At 37.1% G+C, this 21898-nt stretch overlaps 1 protein-coding gene across 1 annotated transcript in view; it reads left to right on the top strand.

The window, feature by feature from the left end:
* LOC148955485 (5-cytosine rRNA methyltransferase NSUN4-like) overlaps positions 1 to 21761 on the top strand; it is a 34504-nt gene extending 12743 nt beyond the window's left edge. Inside the window, exons 4-6 of the mRNA XM_089107470.1 lie at positions 13942 to 14125; positions 19204 to 19493; positions 21471 to 21761. Of these exons, the coding sequence (XP_088963596.1) occupies positions 13942 to 14125; positions 19204 to 19493; positions 21471 to 21761 (765 nt within the window). The remainder of the gene's footprint in view (positions 1 to 13941; positions 14126 to 19203; positions 19494 to 21470) is intronic.
* Positions 21762 to 21898: the final 137 nt, after the last annotated feature.

Below are 21898 nucleotides of genomic sequence, written 5' to 3'. Positions count from 1 at the left end.
ACAAACCTAACCCCGAGTGGTTAGTTGTACTTTATTTCTTGCTGTAGCAATTTGGTCTTCCACACATTTAGTCAGGAGTCCTAAACGGACTATTTAGTCAATTCTACCAGCTAGCACCACTCTATACTTTTCTCTCTGAAAAGAGGCTTTGCCATTTGAATTTTAACTAGGTATTCATCACGAACCAGTAGTCCGTGGTCCCTCTTCCCAGGCCTCTCTTGTCTCTATATTGACTTCTTGACAATATTTATGCAAAATGATTTTATATATGCAAAAAAATGAAAATGAAAAATGAACAGCATGAGTTTAGTATCTGAACAAAAAAAACTAACTTATGAACCTAATCGGATTATCTTTTGTACTGTACTGTGTTAGACTGTGCAATTAACTTGTGGATTTAATTGTGAGGGATTGTTGACTTCATACAAAGTGAATTATTATTTATCATAGTGAATAATTTTGTTCCATAGCTGAATATTTTCTTTTGGTCAAGTAACCTTGAATTAAGACTGATTAATAGTTCGTGATTCTGCACTGTCTCGTTAGAATAAATGTCGGGAAAAAGCAGCCCCTAAGGCTACCACCCGAGAAGGATACTCCCACTGAAACCCTTGGCCAGTCGTCCTTCCAACATACTTCTAAAACTCTTCCTAGAACCCCCCCCCCAACTATGCGGTCCAAAACAGCTAGCCACTTGTCAGGAATTCAGGCCTTAGCCGCAACTAACTCTAATGAAAGAGGTGAGCCGCCTGGCAAAAAGAGGGAGAAGGATGAAACTCGTTCGCCAGTGATACTACAACCTCTCCCTTAAAGTGTCCCAGAAACTAGTACTACAGATTACCCCAATTATTATACTGTCTCAATCAAGAAAACCAATGGCCAACCCTTTTCAAAAGATCGAATAACGCAAATTAGGAAAGCTGTCTGTCTGATCGCCAAGGTAAATTTTGAACTTGTTTTAAAGCAGACAAGTAATATTTACCTTACGTCTTCTCAGGCGGCAGACCATGTCCTGTCAAAATCCACAGAAATAATTCTTGATGGCTCGAAAATTTTAGCCATCAAAAAAGATGTGGAAAAGTTACACATGTATGTGCTTTATGGTGTTGATACCAGTGTAAAAGTGGAGGAAATACAAACTGAACTAATTCTTCAGGCCTTCTCATAAATCCTTCAACTGCAATAAGGCTAAGTTTAAACAAAGAAGGAGTCCTTCACCCAAGCCGTTCAATCCTCATTTCCTGCAAAGTTGAGCTAAACAGAGAAATATTCTTGTACGGTTTGTCCCTTTTTTACAAGATTTATAAGCCTAAGGCCCTACAATGCTCCTCTTGTCTGGCCCACGGCCACAGCAAAAAACACTGGAAACAGTCCCATCTGTCTTGCCTTAAGTTTGGGAAAACAGGCCACGCAATTAGTGAATGACCTCAGTCAGACCCTTTCTGCAGAAATTGTAACCGCTAGGGACACACAGCCCTCCAAAAACTATCTTGCCCAGCTCACAAAAAGCGAGTCGTAATCCTTAGAACATCGGATAAAATGAACTTACCCTACTCAGTTGTAGCTGCAAGAATCCCTCGGCAACCAATACCCCATCGGCCCAGTAGAAGCGAAGCAACAGTTTTTGTAGAAGATGCAAATACAGTATCATTTCCTAAAGAGGCAAACAATGTTCATACTCAAGGTATTAGTTAGTCCCCCCATCCCTTACCTAAGTTTACTTCAACATCCTGCCCCCCAAAAGATTCATCCGAAAGTTCCGTATTTTTGCTTATTTTTTGTTTAATGGAGTTTTTTACTTTTCTTTGAAAAACTTATTTTGTGGAACAAGTTTTTTTAATTAATACTTAATAAAACACTGTGATAAACCATGTCAAAGGTCTTAGAAAAATCCAGAAATAAGCCCAATACAGTATTTTTTAAGGTCAAGTTGGGAAAATATATAAACTGTGTGGAGTCGATTAGTCCATCAGCAGTTGATAATTTGGAACGGAAGCCATATTGATGAGAAGAAATCAACGAATCTGATGGATTAATCCCAAATAAAAAGGGAGAGACGCCGGAAGATAATTATCTCGAGCCCTTTGGATATAACTGGGAGAAGTGAGATTGGACGATAATTCCTTATCTCAGACGGATAGCCTTTTTTTATGAAACGGGATAACAATTGCTGATTTAAATATTTCTAGGAAGACTCCATTGATCATAGACAGGTTTGCTATGTGTATAATGGGTTCACAAACATAGGAAGATGCGGTTCTAAGAAGCTTATTACTTATCCCAAAGAAGTCAGGTGTACTACTATTAGAGAGAGATTCGATAACTTGAAGCACCTCTTTACTATCAGTTGGAGAAAGAAAAACATGAATCTGAGATTTTTCATAGGGTGTATTGACTGGGAGGGGGAATAGCAGCTAGCGTTTGGAATATTAGTGAAATAATTATTAAAAGTATTCGGTACTGAAATTGGGTAGATTAATCTGCCACTGAAGTCCCTAAGATTAATAGGTCTAGATCTTGATTTCTCTTTTTTTTAAAGAATTTCATTTATTGTGAACCAAATTTTTTGCAAGCTCCCTTTGCAGTGAGAGATTTTTGAATAATAATAATTTTTTTTGCTTCCCGGACGAGTTTGGTATATAAGTTTTTGTATTTTTTATAATTAGTTAGGTCAATAACGCTACTGGTTTTGCAAGCTAACTTATATAGGTCATTTTTACGATATGAGGAGATTATCAGGCTATTGGACATCCAGGGGCGTATGTGGGTAGTTTTTCGGTTTGATTTACGGACTGGAAAGGTTGAACTGATAAGATCACTCAGTCCCTGTGTAAAACTATTTTTGGCTGAATTAACATCCTGACAATCCAAAACCTTGGACCAGTCAAAGGATTTCAAACGATCCGTGAACCGGTTCATATTCACAGTATTATATATTCTATTAGACGTAGGGGTATTAGTTCTAGAGGGTTGGGTAGTTGGTAGGGAGAGATAGATTGGAAATTGGTCTGACAGGTCCCAGAATATTATTTTGGAGGACAGGTGGTTTCCAAGGGAAGTGGATACAAATATTTTATCAATTACAGTAGCGATAGACCTCATAGGATCAACTCTAGTAGGAAAAAGGATTGTTGGAAGAAGACCACTTGAGGTAAATGTGTCAAAGAAGGTATCACAATCATTATTATGTCTTTATGTCTACAATTATTGACTAAATGCATCTATTATTTATAGGTTGCGAGAATAAGGATTCACAGTCTAATAGCCTGGTGAATTTTAGACTTAACCGGATGTAAAGAGAAATGCCACCAAAGGACTTGATTAATTTTCTTTCAATATGAATAGCTTGAAAGCCAGGGAGGGAAAATTCATTAGTATCATCAATTTCTGAAAACCATGTCTCCGTTATTCCAATTACGTCGAAAGGGCAGTAACCGTTAATTAAAATTAAATCTTTAAAATTAGTCCACTAATCTCGTATTCTTCTGATGTTAAAGCAAATTACATTAAGTTTGGTCTCTTCCATTAGCTTTTGTTTTACATTTTTCACAAAATTAAAAGTGTCGAGATATTCACAGTTAATTTGGTTTAAGGGGATATCGGGGCTAGCTAAGGGGTTGGTGGGCTAATTATTTTTGTCATCGTAATAGGTAAAACCAACATTATTGCACAGTGATAAATTCGTGAGAAACGTAAAATCTTGCATAGTACACATTTAATCCATTGTGATCAGAGTTTTATCATTTGCTAGGTTTGAATATCGAAATTCTTCTTCAGCCAACGAATTATCATTGGTGGTAACTTTCGACTGGGATGGAAAGTTTGCCGTTTTTTTTCTTAGATTTCTTGCCTTTGACTAGGGCAGTGGCACCGATTTGACTTGCAGTTGAGTCAACAGACTTAACTAGCTTCAATTTGGAATCTATGTCCTTTTTTATGGAAGATAGTTGAGCTATAGCTGTTTGTAAGATGTCATCACCTAGGAGTTTAGTGATAGCTTTCTTCTTGAGAATATTTTTGGTTTCCTCAAGTTCATTACTAATCTCAATTAAGTGAATGACTGTGAGATAAGTTACAAGTCTTTGCCATTCTTGGCAACTTTCGGATGAATCTTTTGGATGGCAGGATGTTGAAGTAAACTTAGGTAAGGGATAGGGGGACTGACTAATACCTTGAGTATGAACATTGTTTGCCTCTTTAGGAAATGATACTGTATATGCATCTTCTACAAAAACTGTTGCTTGGCTTCTACTGGGCCGATGGGGTATGGGTTGCCGAGGGATTTTTGCAGCTACAACTGAGTAGGGTAAGTTCATTTTATCCGATGTTCTAAGGATTACGACTTGCTTTTTGTGAGCCGGGCAAGATAGTTTTTGGAGGGCTGTGTGTCCCTTGCGGCTACAATTTCTGCAGAAAGGGTCTGACTAAGGTCATTCACTAATTGCGTGGCCTGTTTTCCCAAACTTAAGGCAAGACGGATGGGACTGTTTGCAGTGTTTTTTGCTGTGGCCGTGGGCCAGACAAGAGGGGGTTGTCATCCTCAAAGACCTAATTTACAGAACTTAAAACTACGTTGAATAATGTGGCTATCATCAAAATTTTGATTGGATGTGTTTCGGGGAATGATGGGAGTGGGGGGGGGGGGTGGCTGGTTGCCCTCCATTCACTTTCGACTATTAAGAAAGGCACTAGCCCTTTGAATTTCCAATCTAATGAGGCTTTTTTTGAAGTTTCTACGACAATACCTTCTATAAAAACCTTACATGCCCCCAGGGCATAACTTAAAACCCTTGCCCTGAGGGTGTTGGGGGAGTATCCTCCTCAAAAATATATTTTCTATATAGAAATCAACTACGCTGAACAAAATGGCTGTTTAAAAATTTTGAGTGGATGTTTTTGGGGTAATCATGGGCGTCGGGGGGGGGGGGATCTTTGCCATCCAAACACTTTCGAATATTAAAAAGGCCTCTAGCCCTTTGAATTTCCAATCGAATGAGCCTTTTTTGAAGTTTCTACGACAACGCCTTCTATAAAAAACCTTATATGCCCCCAGGGCATAATTTAAAACCCTTGCCACAAGGGTTTTGGGGGAGTGTTCTCCTTAAAAAGATATTTTCTATCTGGAAAGATTTTCTATCTGTCTCAAAATTTTGATTGGATGTGTTTGGGGGAATTATGGGCGTGGGGGGGGGCTAATTGCCCTCCTATCACTTTCGACTATTAAAAAGGGCACTAGCTACTCCAATTTCCAATCGAATGAACCCTTTTCGAAGTTTCTACGACAACTCCTGCGATACGAAGTGCCCGGGTATGGAGAAGAAGAAGAAAAAAAAATAATACATTGTGCCCCATAGGCAGCGCTATCGCGCTGCCTATGAAACTCAAGAACACGGGATTCGTGGAATTCCTTTCTCATGGTTCGGCTCTTATCTCTCTGGTACAGAGTGTGAGTCTGGGCGGCATGACCTCGCATCCCCTACCTGTCCGGAGGGGCGTTCTGTAGGGCTCTATTCTGGGTCCAATACTTTTTCTCTTTTACATTAATGATTTGGTTACGGACCTGGGTCCATCAGTGCACCCAGTACTTTTTGCTTACGATAGCAACTTTTTCATCACCGGCCTTAATTTACCATCTGTCGTCACCTCTACTCAAATCCTTCTGAATAGAGTACAGGAATGGTGTCTTGTTAACTGCATGACCATTAACAGCAAGAAAAGTCAGGTTGTATTGTTTCGAAGCCCTTACAAAAAAATTAAGCTCAGCAAGCACTTGGCCTAAAATATTCCACCAGTCTCCTCCCGCAGGTCGAAGTTGCTAAGTTTCTTGGTGTCCACATAGACTCCTCCCTATCATTTGCAATACATGTTTCATACATCAGAGCCATAATCTTGCGACAGGTAAGTATGATTAATCGTATGAATAATTTTCTTCCTCCTGATATTCTTGTCACCATTTATTACTCTTTTGTTTACCCATATATCTCATACTGCGGATCTTTTTGGGGCAACACTTATCCTTCAGTTATATTAAAATCAGTTATATTAAAATTATAAAGTAAAATCTGCCCAAACTGTGCCATCAAAGCAGTTTTTTGGATGGCCCGACTATATCTCACCCAGGACTTGTACTCCGATTTTAATATTATCCCTTTTGAACAAATCATCGAAAAATTAAATCTATCCCTTGCATACTCTGCTTACCATAAAAATCTTCCTCCCCAATTATTATCTTATTTTAATTGTAATAATTCTGAAGGCCTCTGTCTCCGTTCATCCAACCGTTCCTTCATTGTCCCCAAGTGTGTCTCTAGCTTCGCCCAGCGATCCCCCATTTACAAATCTATACTTCAATGGAATATAATACCCTCCAGTATCGAACTATCCACAAGTTTTCGCACGCTGTATAACAATGTTACTAAACTTTGATATTATAATTCTCTAAATTTCTAATCAATTTGCTTTAGTTTACCCGTGTTTTCTCTTTCTTTTTTCTTTTTTTTTCTCTTTTTTCTCTCTTCTTAATTTTCAATTTTTTGTTGTTATGGTCCTCAACAAGTTCGCTTCCAGGATCCTTAATATTATTGGTGTTATGTTTCATTCTTAATTGAATAAATTGAATTGAATTGAATATATGCAAAAAATGATTAGAACTTCTTCTGAATTCTTTGGATATTAATCATAGAGCAACTGCAGATTGGATATAGTTAGCAAGGTAAAAATACTTTTATCGAAGCTCCTACAAAATCGATTGACATTTTTGTTAGCGCCATCTGTTCTCTGTATAAGTGCGAAAAAACCTGCTTAATTATAAGTATCTGCGGTTTAGAAAGCATGCAAGAAGATACTGATAATATACAAATACATTTGAGTACGGAGGGTAGGGGAAGGAGAAGGCTTCAAACCCTTAGTTCTTACGCAGGGGAAGGGTGATGGGACCTGGGGTGGACTGGCACCACAACAGAGTGTCAAGTTTAGTGTTTGAAGTGTGACTAAGGAAAGTTTGTCCGAATCCTGCGAACCGGAGGCCAGTGAATTTACCACGCTTATATCGTTTTTGGCTATTTCTACTAGATATATGAACTGGTAATTCGTCCCATTTGTACCCTAAATATAGCCTGAGTGTCATTCACGTTTTCAACGTCTTAACCTCATTCTTTACCTTCATTTGAAAAAACCTTTTACTTTTTATCAACTTTTCATTCAAAAGTGAGTAACGGGGTATCAAACACCTTGGAACTATAACCTCTCCACAAAAGTGGAGTTAAAAGCGAAAGTGGATTCTACTTGATACCATTCGAATCTTTCTGCTAATTTTTCATGTGGATCGTCAAGTGCCTGGTCTAAATCAACAAATTCATGCCGCAAAGTCTCTTTCAAGTTGCATAGCCATGATTCAGGCTCAGCTCACGGCCGCCAGTCCATTGAGTGCTGTGACGTTTTCATCCTTCCATAAAAGGAGTAATCATTTCGACTCCTTCGCAGTAGCCTGTTTAGGGCATTACGATAACTTATAAATTCGCTCATTTGTATCGCAGGGATGACGTACCTTTTTCTCATACAAATTATTCTTCTTATTTATCGATCTCAATAAACTCGGAGTAGTCCAAGGCTTCTTTGAAGTTTTTCTTTTATTTTTCTTAACATATTTTGAGCATTTTTCCAGGGATTGTTGAATTATTTGGTAAAACAGTCTAAACTTAGAGTCAATATCCGCAAAGACTGAATGCGCAAACTCCGTTTTCCAATCCTTATTGGCTAGCTTATTCTTACATTTCAGAAGCATATCTTTATCGAGTAGCACCCTCAGCCTGAGACTGCTCTTCTTTGTGGACTTTTCATTATCAAACTACTACTACTACTACTTACAACTCACCGCAGCACCAAGACGCATGAGGTCAACACAGCTACGCCCGCTCCTCCTCCATCCCAATTTATTCAAAGCCTCCCTTTTCACACCCGCTCATGAAGTTCCCATTTCCTTTAAATCTTTCTTTATGACGTCCTCCCACCCCAGACGAGGACGACCTGCTTTCTGTTTAGCCCTAGAAAGTTGGCGGGAAAGAACAATCTTCGGCAATCTGTCATCCTTCATCCGCGCAACGGGCCCTAGCCACCTCAACCTTTCTTTCATTATAGCCCTAGAGAGCGGTATTGAACCACATTTTTCGTATAGCCTATTGTTTGAAATACGGTCAGTCGGACTGGTTCCCAGAACAATCCTTAAGCAATTTCTCTGGAAAACATCTAACAAATCTTCATCCGCTTTTCAGAGCGCCCATGCTTCAGAGCCATATTTGACCACTGTCATCACTGTCGCTTCTAATATTCTAATCTTGGTTTGCAGACTTATCTTCCTATTCTTCCAAACTTCTTTTAATTGTAAAAAAAAACACCCTGAGCCTTGGCTATTCTACTTTTGACATCTTCACTGCTCCCCACCATCTCTACTAATAATACTACCAAGGTAAGTGAAGCTGTCAACCTGATCAATCTTTTCATTTCCGAGCTTCACATTTTCATCTTCACTTATTCTTAGCCTTAGTGACTTAGTCTTCTTAACATTAATTTTCAAACCCATTCTAGCACCTTGAACTTGCAAAACCTCTAAAAGTTCATTGAATTTGCTCACACTTTCATCTAGGATGCCTATCAACAGAATCGAATGCTTGCTCATAATCTATAAAACTGAGGACCAAAGGTTTTTGAAAAATCAGGCACTTCTCAATTATTAACCTAAGAGTGAAAATTTGGTCGACATCATCTACCTTTTCTAAAACCGCACTGTTCTTCTCTTAAAGCTTTGTTTTCTAAACTGGCCGACGGGGAGCAGGGCTCGATGTGTTGGCCAAAAACATAAAAAAAATATGCCGAAATAACAAATAAAGCATATCAATAATTAAAAAAAAAAAAGACACACATGGTAGGAGATAACAGAGGAGGCCACCCCAGCGCGAGAACACCACAACAAATTTCATACTAAAATCCAAATTCACCAATCCCAACATCCAGGCAAAGAACAATTTTTGAAATATGTTTTTTCAAAGAAAATCGGCTCTTGAATCTTGGGGACACATCTATTAAATTAAATTTATTTGCAATATAAGGGATCTGGTATATGATTGAGAATCTAGCTCTTTCAGATTTAATTGGGGGAAGGCGATAATTCTTGGAGCAGACGTGGTTGGCAGGAGAAATGGGAGTCTCAATTATACCCAGATCATGGAAATAATTTGCCGAAGATTGGATATCATAATACCACATTGCTGTATGCAGGTCTTTCAGTTGTTTGAGATTAAGAATATTGAGAAAAATAAATAAAGTTTGGGTTTCTGAAAGATTTTGAAGCCTCACTGGGCGATGAACAAAAGTACCCAGGATTCTAACCGCCTTATTTTGAATTATTTGAAGAGGTTGGAGATGGACCATAAATGTGTTGAGGTATATTACAGGGCAATATTTAAAATATGATTCAATTAGAGAATGATATAAAATTTTAAGGATGGAAAAAGGAAATACATGTTTCATTCTGTGAAGACAACCTAAGTTATGGGCAAGTTTCAATTCAAATAATCAGAATGCTTACGGAAAGATAAAAGCTCATCAAGAATAATCCCAAGGTAACGAAATGAATTTACTCTTTTTATCATACTTTGATTTACAATTAACTCTTCAATGGTAATTTTATCTACTGCCCGCTGTGACCGCCCAAAAATCAGGAATTCAGTTTTTAGAAAAGTTCGGAGCCAGGTAGTTACATGCAAACCATTTATTCACAGAATTCATTTCAGTCACCATTTTCTCAGCCAACAAAGATGGGGTTTTAGCTTTTACTGTCACCGCCGTATGATCTGCAAAAATTACTGTTAAACTACTGTCTTGGGGTAAACACCTCGAATGGTCATTTATATAAATCAAAAATAGTAATGGCCCTAATACTGATCCCTGGGGGACTCCAATATCATCAATAACAATATGGCTTGACAGGTGCCCATTTACTTCTACCTGAATTTTTCGACCATGCAAGTAAGATTTTATTATATCTAGGCGTTTACCTCTAATACCTGCATTATTAATTTTCTTCAATAAAATTTCATGGTTTAGCGTATCAAATGCCTTTTTTATATCATAGAAAAGAGTAGATACATGATTTTCATCATTTAATGAATCATTAATCTCCAAAATTAGCGCTGTAATAGCTTGTTCAGTAGAATGACCCGCCCTGAATCCAAACTGATTTTTAGTAAATAAGTTCCTTTTATCAAAATACGAGACAATTCTTTTTTGAATAATTTTTTCAATAGCCTTAGATATAGGGGTAAGAATAGCTATTGGGCGAAAGTTACCTATATCTGTCTTATCACCTTTCTTATGAATTGGAATAACTCGTGCAGATTTCCACGCTTCTGGAAAGATCCCTGATGATATAGATGCATTTAAAATATGAAGCAACGGGACGTGGATTACACATGCAAGTTCTTTCAGAATATTTATGGAGAGCCCATCTAGACCCAGAGAATTACCACTCTTTAGATTCATAATTACTTTCTGGAACTCACCGAAAGTGACAGGCGCCAGGAACATACTGGAATTTTCGGATGGCGGGAGATATTCTTTATATGAATGAAATGGAGATTCGGGGGATTCCAGTTCAACGGTAGAACTAATATGAGAAAAATAATGACAAAAATATTATGCAGCAACATCCCTCCCCTTCAACTCAAAACCATTTTCATTTATGATCACTTCAGGGTGTGGATTCTTAATATTCTTTCCAATTTTTTCTTATTTAATTTCCATGTAGTCCGAGGTGAATCAGATTTTTTAAATGCATTTTCATAATAAATTTTTTCACTTGTTCTGAGAGTTTTAACTAGCAAATTTTTATAATTTCTGAATCGCTGTACATTATGAGCTGAGGGGTATTTCATTTTTATATTATACCGTCTATTTTTTTCCTTGATAGGTTTTAGAAGTGATGGACTTATCCAAGGTTGTTTGGGTGAGGTTCTTTTCCGGTGTGTAGTTTTAAATGGGCAATGAAGGTCCAAATTTTCATTCAAAATTTGATAAAATATATCTAAAGATATGTTGGGGTCATTCTCATTAATAACTTCACTCCATCCTACATCGCTAAGATTAGATTTCAATTCATTCATATTTACTTGTGAAAAGTTTCTCCTCTTCATATGATTTTCTTTATTGACTATCTTTTGCGCTTTGAAGTCAGACATTAAAATACAATGGTCAGACGTATTCTCCATAATCTCGAATGTAGCCTCACATGGATAAGAAGCAAAAATGTTATCAATCAGAGAAAAACAATAATGTGTTATACGTGTCGGAATAAAACATACTGGGTTCATACCATAAGAAAGGTTACATTCCAAAAAAAGTCCCCAAGGATTAAAAATCACATTCGAAGATTTGATATCACCCTTAACATATTTTCAAATTTATCAATAAAATCTGCCTTATTTGATGAGGGAGGACGATAAATTTTAGCAATTAAAAGTTTATCATTATTTGGTAGAAAACATTCAACAATACAGCTTTCGAAAATCATCTCCGTATTCAAAAATAAAAATTTTTCTTTCAGTCATGCCGGAATATAATTTTTAACCAGTATTGCTAAACCACCTTGCTTTTGTTGAGTTCTACTTACGTGAAAAAATTGGAAATCACTAATATTAATTTTTTTTGCCGAAATTTGATCTAAAAATGTTTCACAAACTCCAAAAATATCCGTACCAGATTCAAATAATTTTTTTAAATTGCATCTTGCCCGCTCCTCCATCTACGACAGTTCCAAAAAGATATTCTCCTCATATTTGGGTTTTTATGAACTATTTCATGAGAAAATAAATATTTATTTGGGGGGACTAAAAACGAATTTAAAATTTCATTATTATCATTGGCTAGGGGCGTTTGGAATACATTACTAAAAAGGGCTGAATTTCTTTCCAATTCCTCCAGCCTAGATGTAGGAATCTCGTGAACTTGACTAACCATTATCATGTACTGATCTTACATGATATTACAAACACTAAAACTCACACTAAATAAGTTCTTAATCATAATAATTTAACCCAAATACATCAAACCGCACAGAACCCACCACATTTTGTATTTCCCCCTAAATAAATATCGCACACCTATACTCACATTATTTAACAAAAATAATCCACTATCATATCAACACAATCAGTCTTAAAAAAAAATCATGTATCCATATTTGCGATTCAACCACCATGTTTCCTTTCAAGGTCAGTAATTAGAACGAAACCTTCACTAACTGTCAGTCGTTCATCCGGACCATCTCGCCGCTTGATAACTAGGCAGGGGGTACACCTTTCGACAACGAAGAGTCAATTCCAAAATCGTGCAATTTTAATTTCACATGAAGCAACCTCTTTCGAACTTCACGAACAGACTTCGGCGCATCATCCGTCAGATATATTTTCTCGAATCCTCCAATTTTTTTGTTTTTGAGTTTCTTGGCGTTCTTCAAAATCTCATTCCTGATTAACATCGATTGCAATTTAAATTTCAAAAATATGGTATTTTCCCTGAAATCCACCAGTTTACCTGGGTCTTGGGCTGGAAGATGGAAGCCTTCAATAACAAGTTTAGACAGTCATTCCCGTGCTCTTATTTCATCTTGAACTTTCACATTCCAAATCACTAAATGTTTATCATTTTCATTAGTTTCCAATTTCATCATAGTAAGTGACATACAGTCGATATGTGATTTAAGCGCTATATTTTCCTCCGCCAACACAGATATTTGATTTTTGAAGCTTGCCGTCTCAAATTCAACATTCTGAACATGCGGTATCAGCTGCGCCACTTCTTTATTCGATTCAGAAACAATTTCTTCCAATTTTTTTTACATTATCTTCAATTGCTTTGATGTTAGATTTTAATGATTCTAAGGTGGCAGTATTTCCTTTAACTGTTTCTAAAATCAAACTGATACTTTCTGCTAAAGACTTTATAGAAACTTCATCACCTTGACTCGTTGCCGTAGACGCAGACAAGTTTAGAGATTCTTCCATTTTCTTCTTTCTCTTTCCCATCCTTTAGAAACTTATTCAAATTCAAATATCAAAGTTCATAAGTTCAGCTCACAGCAGACTAATTTATCACGGTTAATATTAACTGTTCAACTAGACCAATTCATTCACTTGTAATAGGTCCTGGCGCGAAGAGCTCTTACTCGGTTGAATGCATTCAGGTAACTGAATGCATTTGTACAAGTCCTTTCTCCTTTCTATCGAACATAAAGCTTTTTCACTAATATACTTAGCTGCAGTTCTAGCTTTCTTCCCTAAGACAACTTCACAAATTATTTTTCTAAAATTATTCCAACTTTCATCCACATTACCAAATTTTAAACTCTAAAGTTTAGTATTCAACTGTTCCTGGAAAGTGTCTCTCAAATTCTTCTCCTGGAGTCTACCAACATCATAACTTCCCGGGAGGTAGTTACCCTTCCAATATTTCAGCTTTAAATTAACCCTTGACACTACTAGATAGTTAACATCAATAACGGCACTCCTATATACCCTAGTATCTTGTTTTGATCCTGCCAGTCTTCGGTTTACAATAACATAATCAATGGGGTTTGCTGTCTTACCAGCACGTGAATACCATGTTAACTTATGAGCCATTTTATGACCAAACACCGTATTGGTTATAACTAAATTGTTATACCTTCATTATCAAAACATACCGAGTAACTTGCAAATACACCAAAATGATTAGAAGTGTCACCTGTAAGAAAACCCGACATATAATTACAGACATATAATTTGAAAATTTGTTATCCAGACATTTCAAAGCACTGGTAAAGAATACGCGTTTTCCAAAGAGCCGGGTTAATATAGCCTATACAGTTGCCTACTGCAGTAGGCTATAAGGATTTTTTTTTATCCATTTTAGGGTGGTGAAAATTCAGCTGAGCCTCTGGATGAGACGAAATATTTCCAATCATGTTTTGACTATGAAGTAAAAGTTGTTAAAGGAAAACCAATCAGTTTTCCTGCTATGTTGAATGTTTACACAAGAGAAAAGGGAAATGACGAAGAATTACCTGAGCCCAGACATGGTATTTTAAATACTTCTGGTAAGTATCTGATTCCACTAAATAAAATGTGGTCGGGATTCATATAAAAGATGAGGCTTGTAGATGGCCCCTCCCCTCCAAAGAAAAATATGTCTTAAATCATTCTTTAAAAGAGAAACACGAGATAGAATTACTGGAGGTCAAACATAATAAATGCTTCTACTGTGTATCTTAGCACCGTTGTAAAGCAAAATGACGCTCATTTTGCCGTTCGACATAACATTTAAGACTAACTACTCCTGAGAACATTGACGCCCATTCCCTTTGAGGACAACTAGTCATTTTGACAACTTTCACCCTTTGGTGGCAAATATGTATATTCGCTTAAAAACACGTGTTTTACTACACGATGAAAAGTTTTTACTTGAAAGAAGACTTTTCTTTGTCTCCTTGATACTTATAAAAAAAAAGTTTTAGTTCAGTCAATGAAATGGAACTGATCGAGAAATTAACCTTAGCCATGCTGTTTAAAGAATGAATTTAAGTTAAGATAAAAAACTTTATCATGCTTTCTATATTACGTGCTTTCTATTCAGTCTCAGATTAAAAAAAAAAAAAACGGAAATGGGATTAATCGAGAAACTAATTTTTGCTATGCTGTTGAAAGAATGAATGTAAGCTAAGAGAAAAAAAGTTCAGCATGCTTTCTACATTACATGCTTTCTGTTCAGTCCCAGATTTCAGGAATTGGAAATGTAATTGATCGAGAAACTATTTTTTGCTATGCTGTTTCAAGAATGAATTTAACCTAAGAGAAATAACTTCATCATGCTTTATATAGTACATGCTTTCTATTCAGTCCCAGATTTTAAGAATCGAAAAGGAATTGATCGATAAACTAGTTTTAGCCATGCTGTTTAAAGAATGAATGTAAACTAACAGAGAAAAAAGTTCATCATGTTATTTACATTAAATTTTTTCTATTCAGTTCTAGATTTGGTGCTTTTTCGTTGCTGTACGGTTGGGATGGGTCTATTGTGCAGCGCCAAAACATGTAATAGAACCTTTGAGACGCCAACATAAAACCAGGGCTATGAACAATCTAGTGATGCGTTCAATAGATCTGACTGTAATTAGTTTTCAATGGAATAGGCGCTGATTAGTCGGAGCTTACGCCGTACGATCAGTTTCAACCAATCAGAGGCCTTTTCAGCTGACAGACATGTGAAAAGTAGTTGCATTAAGCACTGTAGTACGCGGGGCAAATATTTTATCGAAATAAAGGGAGATTTGTAGAAGCCTACATACGACTTTTTTTCCTCTTGTCTTTTCGTTATTTTTGGCTGCATTCTTGGTACTTTGCAGACACTGTGTACGTTCCAATCAGTATTAATAAGTACAAATTGTATGCTATTATTAAAAATACTTGGCTGACAGTGGTGGTATTTCTCTCCCTTTATGAGCAACCTTTGCACATATTGACGTTCATGTCACTCTATGGTGACATAAGTGAGTATTTTTGGAATATAATTTTAATTCGTTAAAATTTCGTTCATGTCACTCTATGTCACTCTTTGCGTTCATGTCACTCTATGGTGACATAAGTGAGTATTTTTGGAATATAATTTTAATTCGTTAAAATTTCGTTAAGTCTCTAATCATTTCACTGAAAATATTAGATTTCTTCTTTTTTCTATTTCTATTCTGTAAAGAGTAGAAATACATTTATGGCCGAAAAGTCAAGCTGTACACAGATCACAAGCCTTTGGAAGCCCTTCTGTCAGAGCCTTTGTCTCAGGCACCACCAGGGCTGCAAAGGATGATGCTTCAGATACAGCCGTACGATTTGGAGGTTCACTACATTAGAGGCAAAGATATCCCAGTAGCTGATGCCCTGTCAAGGCTGCACACATCTGAAGAAAACGACGATTTTCAAAATGAGATCGAATTTCATGTAAACTCGTTTGTTAAGCACATACCTGTTAGTGATACAAAAATGGAGCAAATCCGAAAAGAAAATCAGCGAGATCCAGTCATGCAAACCCTCATCAAAGTGATCCAGGAAGAGGTGGCCTCGTCGTCAGAAAGTCTTGTCCAAGACATGTTATCCCATACTGGAATTTCAGAGAAGAGCTAGCGGTTGTCGATGGCATCATCTTGAAGTCTGACCGAATTGTCATTCCTTTAGCCATCCAGCCAAACATTCTCCAGCAACTGCATGCATCCCACATGGGCATGGAAAAAACCAAACAGGGAGCGCGAACTGTGGTTTTCTGGCCTCGAATGAACCATGAAATAGAAGAGTTTGTAAAGAGCTGCGAATCGTGTGGGAAATATGCACCAAACAACCCCAGAGAGTCTTTGCTTTCTACTCCATTACCCCAAGGCCCATGGGAAACTATCGGTGTAGACCTTTGTCAATTGAAGGGCAGAAACTACCTCATTACCAGTGACTACTATAGCCGGTTCATCGAGATTGACAAGTTGAACTGCACAACTTCGTCGGAAATCATCACCAAACTCAAGTCACATTTTGCTAGATACGGCATACCGTTGAAGATTAGGTCAGACAATGGGCCACAGTTCTCATCCAGTGAGTTCCTTAGTTTTCTGCAACTGTACGACATCCAGCTCTGTACATCAAGCCCAAACTTCCCAAAATCGAATGGACATATAGAAAAGGCAGTAGACATTGCAAAAAGAATCATGCAGAAAGCAGTTGACTCCAATTCGGATCCTTATCTTGGTCTCCTTGAGTACAGGAGTACTTCAATCAGTGGATCTGCATCACCGGCTCAACTGCTCATGAGCAGGACTCCGAGGTCGATTCTACCAACTATCCAGCTGCGTCCCAAGGTAATAAATAGAAAAGAGATCATCAAGGTTCATGAAAGAAATCAGTGTAGGCAGAAAACCCACTATGACCGGCATGTGAAAGACTTAGCTATGCTGAGTCCAAACGAAACAGTTTGGATGAAACTGTCAAAAGAAGATAAGCATTGGAAGAAAGGGATAGTTCTGTCAATGCCAGAGCCAAGATCTTACCTAGTACAAACGGAAAATGGAAATACTTACAGACGAAATCGCGTGCATTTGAAGCCTAGATTCACTGCGCCGGGGAAACCAAAATTAACATTCCACACGAACTTGTAGACTCAGATGAGAGCCAGTCCATTGCGCCGGGTCCATTACTTGAGGATACTGAGTCCCCTGAAAAACTAGACGCTACCAATCCGACTATTGCTACTCCACCAAGGTTTAGAGTTGATGAAAATGCTGATGTTCCAGCCATACCGTTTGCAACTCCGAATCCGGTTCCAGTGAACAGTAATAGGAATTCTAATACAAACGGGACTATTTGGGCCACGCGTGTCAAGATATGGAAGGCCCATAAAACCAAGACAGATTTTCGATCTGTGAATAACTAAATGGAACTATGGTTATTTACGATAGTGATTATGATGCTTCAGAAGAGGTTTTTTTTTTTTTTTGTTATTTGTTTTTTATTTATTTTGTATGTGAAGGAAGATGTTGTATGATTACCTTTGTTATGATATGCTTGTGCCGCCTGTAATGCTCTCGTTGAATTTGCTTGCTGTGTGCTTATGCTTGTTGTTTTGTGTTGCAGGTCGGTTGGCTTCAATAAACTGATTTAAACAAACGTCTCTCATTGAACGCAACGGATACTAGATAAGATTTATTCAAGATGAATCACATACAATAATAGAATTTATTCACAAATATAATTTGGAATCGAAATACTCTTATTTCCTCTCAAAAGGTTCCATGGCCAGGGATACAAGGGGGATAAAAAATACAATATAAGTAAAGACCACTATTTCGGAAAATCAATTGTTCACTTTGATGGCAGCACGGGGTCCCTTCAAGCGCGGGGCCCGATTGGGCCGAATCGCTCCAATTGCCCTGTATCTTGTATCAATCGCCCTGTATCCCTGTATACGGCTCGTAACGGGGTTTCTAGATTTCTTTCAAAGGTCAAATAGATTGAAGCACCGCCTGTCGTGCATCGACCTTGATAAAGATTATGTTGAAAAGTTGTTATAGAAAAGGAATTCTAATAGAAAAATTAATAAAAAATAAAAGGAAACTCTGCGTATTTTTGAATGTCTCTTGTATATTTAATATACTATTAGCTCATTGTAGTTTTTAATATAAACAAGGTAACACACCATAAATTGTTTTAATAGCAGTTTAATTATAGCATTTAAACGCATCGCTCATGTAATATATTCTAATCCAGCAACATTTAATGCGTATGTTTAAGGTAAAACATGATAATAGACAATTTAATAGTGTACTAGTTTAATATGTAATAAGTCGTTTTAGTAACGGCGTTTTAGTAATAATAAATTTTTAAACGGTCTCATCTCTAAATTTTTCCCAAATCCTTGAAATTTAGGATTGCTGGTAGAAAGGAATGTACTTAAAAAAAAATTGCTCACGAAAATTCATTAAAGCTATAGTTTTAGATTGAAAGAGTGCTTTGTAGTTTTTGATTCTTTAATTCTAAAATAAAAGATGATAAAATACCTGAAAGCCTCTTTTTTCCATAATATGCCAAATATTCATTATTTTGGGTGGCTAACAAATACTGTAGAAAAATCTATTGGAAGATGCACGCATGTAAACAATAGCTCTTTGTATGACAAGAACGAGTTTTGTATTCATACAAGGGGCAAACGGGTCAATGTTTTCTCTTTTTTCTGCTTTATTTTGAGAGGTGAAAACGATCTTTTTTTCCCAAAAAATTTGCTCATTTAATTCCAGAAATTCATTATTTACCCATTTGTTCATATAAAATATATCTGTTCTTGTTAAAAATGACTTTTTTCTTCGTGGAAGCTACGAATTAATCTAGGTGCTATTTATTGGTATTAATTCCGATTACATATCAGTGTTTGTCATAGTTTTACAGTATTTTTGCAGTATCGTATTTTGTATTTTTGAGTTTGGTATTTTCACAAAATAGTTTTTTTTTTGTCAGCATTGGCGCCTTCTTTATCGGCATTACTGCTTTTGGTTGGCATTTCAAAGAAAAGACGCTCGACAATCACAAAAACTAGCTCTGTGTAGTATATTATAATTATATGTGTCTGTAACCTTCATATATTTTATAGGCTACTACTGCATGGACGGAGCATCAATATTACCTGTTCTTGCCCTTGGAATTAACCCTGGTCAATCGGTTCTTGATATGTGCAGCGCTCCTGGTGGAAAGATGTACGTCATGTTACAGACAATGCACCCCTCCCTAATTATCGCGAATGATGCAAGCATGACAAGGGTGAGACGAATACGTAATGTGCTGAGATCGTTTGTTGGTAATTTAGAAGAGAACCTCTCAACTAAAGTAATGACGTCCGCTATCAAAGCTGAACATTGGATTGAACTTGATGCGTTTGATAAAGTACATATTTTTTGGTTTACTTGTTATTTTTACTTGGTTTTCTAATTTGTTTTAGCGAGACACGGAATTAGTTTCTGGATCTAAAATTAAAGAACCGTGGAATTAGTTAAGCTCGAGTTACTCCTTAAGGAGTAATGTTTGTATAATGACCCAGCCCCCTCTCATTAAGAAATTTACAAATCACAACTAGGTTATTCTCAGTATTTCCGATTTTCCCTTGGCAAATTTTGTGACTTGACTTAGCTTGACTGACTTAACCTGTCAAGGGTTCGGCATAGAGAATGTTGAGACCAGGTGCCTCCAGGTTGACCTATCGCTTGCCAGGCTCGCAGCTTCTTCCACCGGGATGTGGGCTTGGGCGAGGGATTCATCGACTTTGTCTTTCCACCTAATGGGGGGGGGGCGTCCTCTGGTTCGGTTCCATCAGTGTAGGGAAAATTTTGTGAGGGCGCACCTTTTCCCTTTTGAAAGTTAAACTAAAGTGTAAAGATCTTTGAGAGGGCAGCAGATTCCGTCATTTGAAATAGCATCGAACGGACACGAATTAGATATAAAAAAGTTTTTCAAGTGAAAGTAAACGATGGTATTGAAACTTGATATGAACAAAAATACCAATATATAAAGGTGTTGCTGTCCGCCTCTAACCTTTTAAGCTAATTGCTCCTCTGTCAATTAAATGTGGTGACCAAGATATTGAACAACTTGTCCGGTTCAAATACTAGGAAGTATCATCGAGAATGCTGGCTTGGCAGTGAAATAAGTACTCACCCGAATAAGAGAGGTAAATGGTGCCTTCAACAAAATATGTCAAGTATGGAGGTCTCAGAATTTTCTTCTGCACCTAAAGCTATGCCTTTTATGGCGCATGATATGCCAATGCTACTTTACGCAGCTGAAACATGGCACATGAATCAAGAACAAGAGAGGAGAGCTCTGGCTTTTGAAAACTCGTGCCATCACAGAAGATTGAAAACTGGTAACAGAACACGACAAAATAGTCCATCCTTGAAATGACGACACAACCTCTTTTGACCGACATCATTGGAGTTGCAAGGTGGAGATGTTCAGGATATAGCCTCCGTATGTATTACGATAGACTCCCAAAAGCTTTTTTACACTGACAACCAGGAAATCTTAGCCGGGGAAGACACAGAAACACACAGCGCCAGAATTACCAGAGGGTTCTACGCAACCTGCACGTCTCGTTCAACCAGAATGGGAGGAAATCACTGCAGCAGCAAACCTCAGGGAGGATTGGCAGCTCCTCTGTGATGCCCTGGGTGCTTCAGGAGGCACAGGCGTAACTAAGTTCTAAGGCAGTGGTTGGTAAAGTGTGGCTCCGGAGCCGCATGTGGCTCTTTGGTCACTTAAGTGTGGCTCTGGCCCAAATATCCATGGAAGGCGCAATAATATTTTCATTAAAAAAAAACTTGGTAAGAAAAAAACGCATCTTATTTTAATAAACTGAATTCTTCTATGAATTGAGAACATAATTTCTATGTTCTTAATAATTTTTTGTTGAAGTATAATTTTTGTTGAAGTTAAAAGATTTTAAGAAAAAGCAGATATTCTGAAAACAATTAAAGAGTTATCATTATTTTCCAAAATCATTAAATATAGAACAAGTAAAATTTGTTCGAATGTACACACACAGCATATCGAAGATCTGAAATTGGTTTCGGCTTTATCAATAGCAGCTGATAAGTCTTGTGACATGAATGATACAGCACAAGTTTCGCTTTTTGCAAGATTTATGTCTCATTCAGGCCCTAAAGAAGAACTTTTAGGATAATTACTACTCAAAGGTCAGACCCGTGAAAAGATTTAGCAAGTGCTGTAATTGAGTGTATGGATAAACATCATATTCCCTTTGATAAAATCGATTTCAACTGATGGGACCAAAAGTTGACCGACCTTAGAAAAAGGGTTTGTTGCTATTTCGGAAGAAAAAATTAATCACGAAATCCTTGTTCACAGTTGTATCATTCATCAAGAAGCGCGCAAACATTTCCAGAAGAAATATGTAAATTTATAGAATTAGTGATTACCATTATCAACTCCATTTTAGCTAAAACTCTTAATCATCGCCGATTCAAAGAATTTTTATTTGAAATGGAAAGTGAGCACGCTGAAATTCTTTTTCATAACAATTTACGTTGGTTATCAAGAGGGGACGATTTAGAACGTTTTGCGTCCCTTTTTCCAAAAATTAACGGATTTCTCCTTGAGAAGGGCGCTCACTATCCAGAATTAAAACACGATCAGTAGATCCAAAACTTTTATGTGATGGTTGGTGTTACATCTCGTCTAAATCGGCTTAATCGTAACTAGAAGAGAAAGAAAAATTAAGTTTTTCGATGTTAGAAGAAGCAATACATTCGAAAAAAAACATCGATTTTTGTTCA

The sequence above is a fragment of the Artemia sp. Qi Xiang Cuo genome, chromosome 2 (assembly GCF_049724085.1).
Source record: "Artemia sp. Qi Xiang Cuo chromosome 2, ASM4972408v1, whole genome shotgun sequence".
Classification (NCBI taxonomy): domain Eukaryota; kingdom Metazoa; phylum Arthropoda; class Branchiopoda; order Anostraca; family Artemiidae; genus Artemia; species Artemia sp. Qi Xiang Cuo.
Note: the sequence above shows the minus strand (reverse complement) of the source record. Positions and strands in the feature narration are given on the sequence as shown.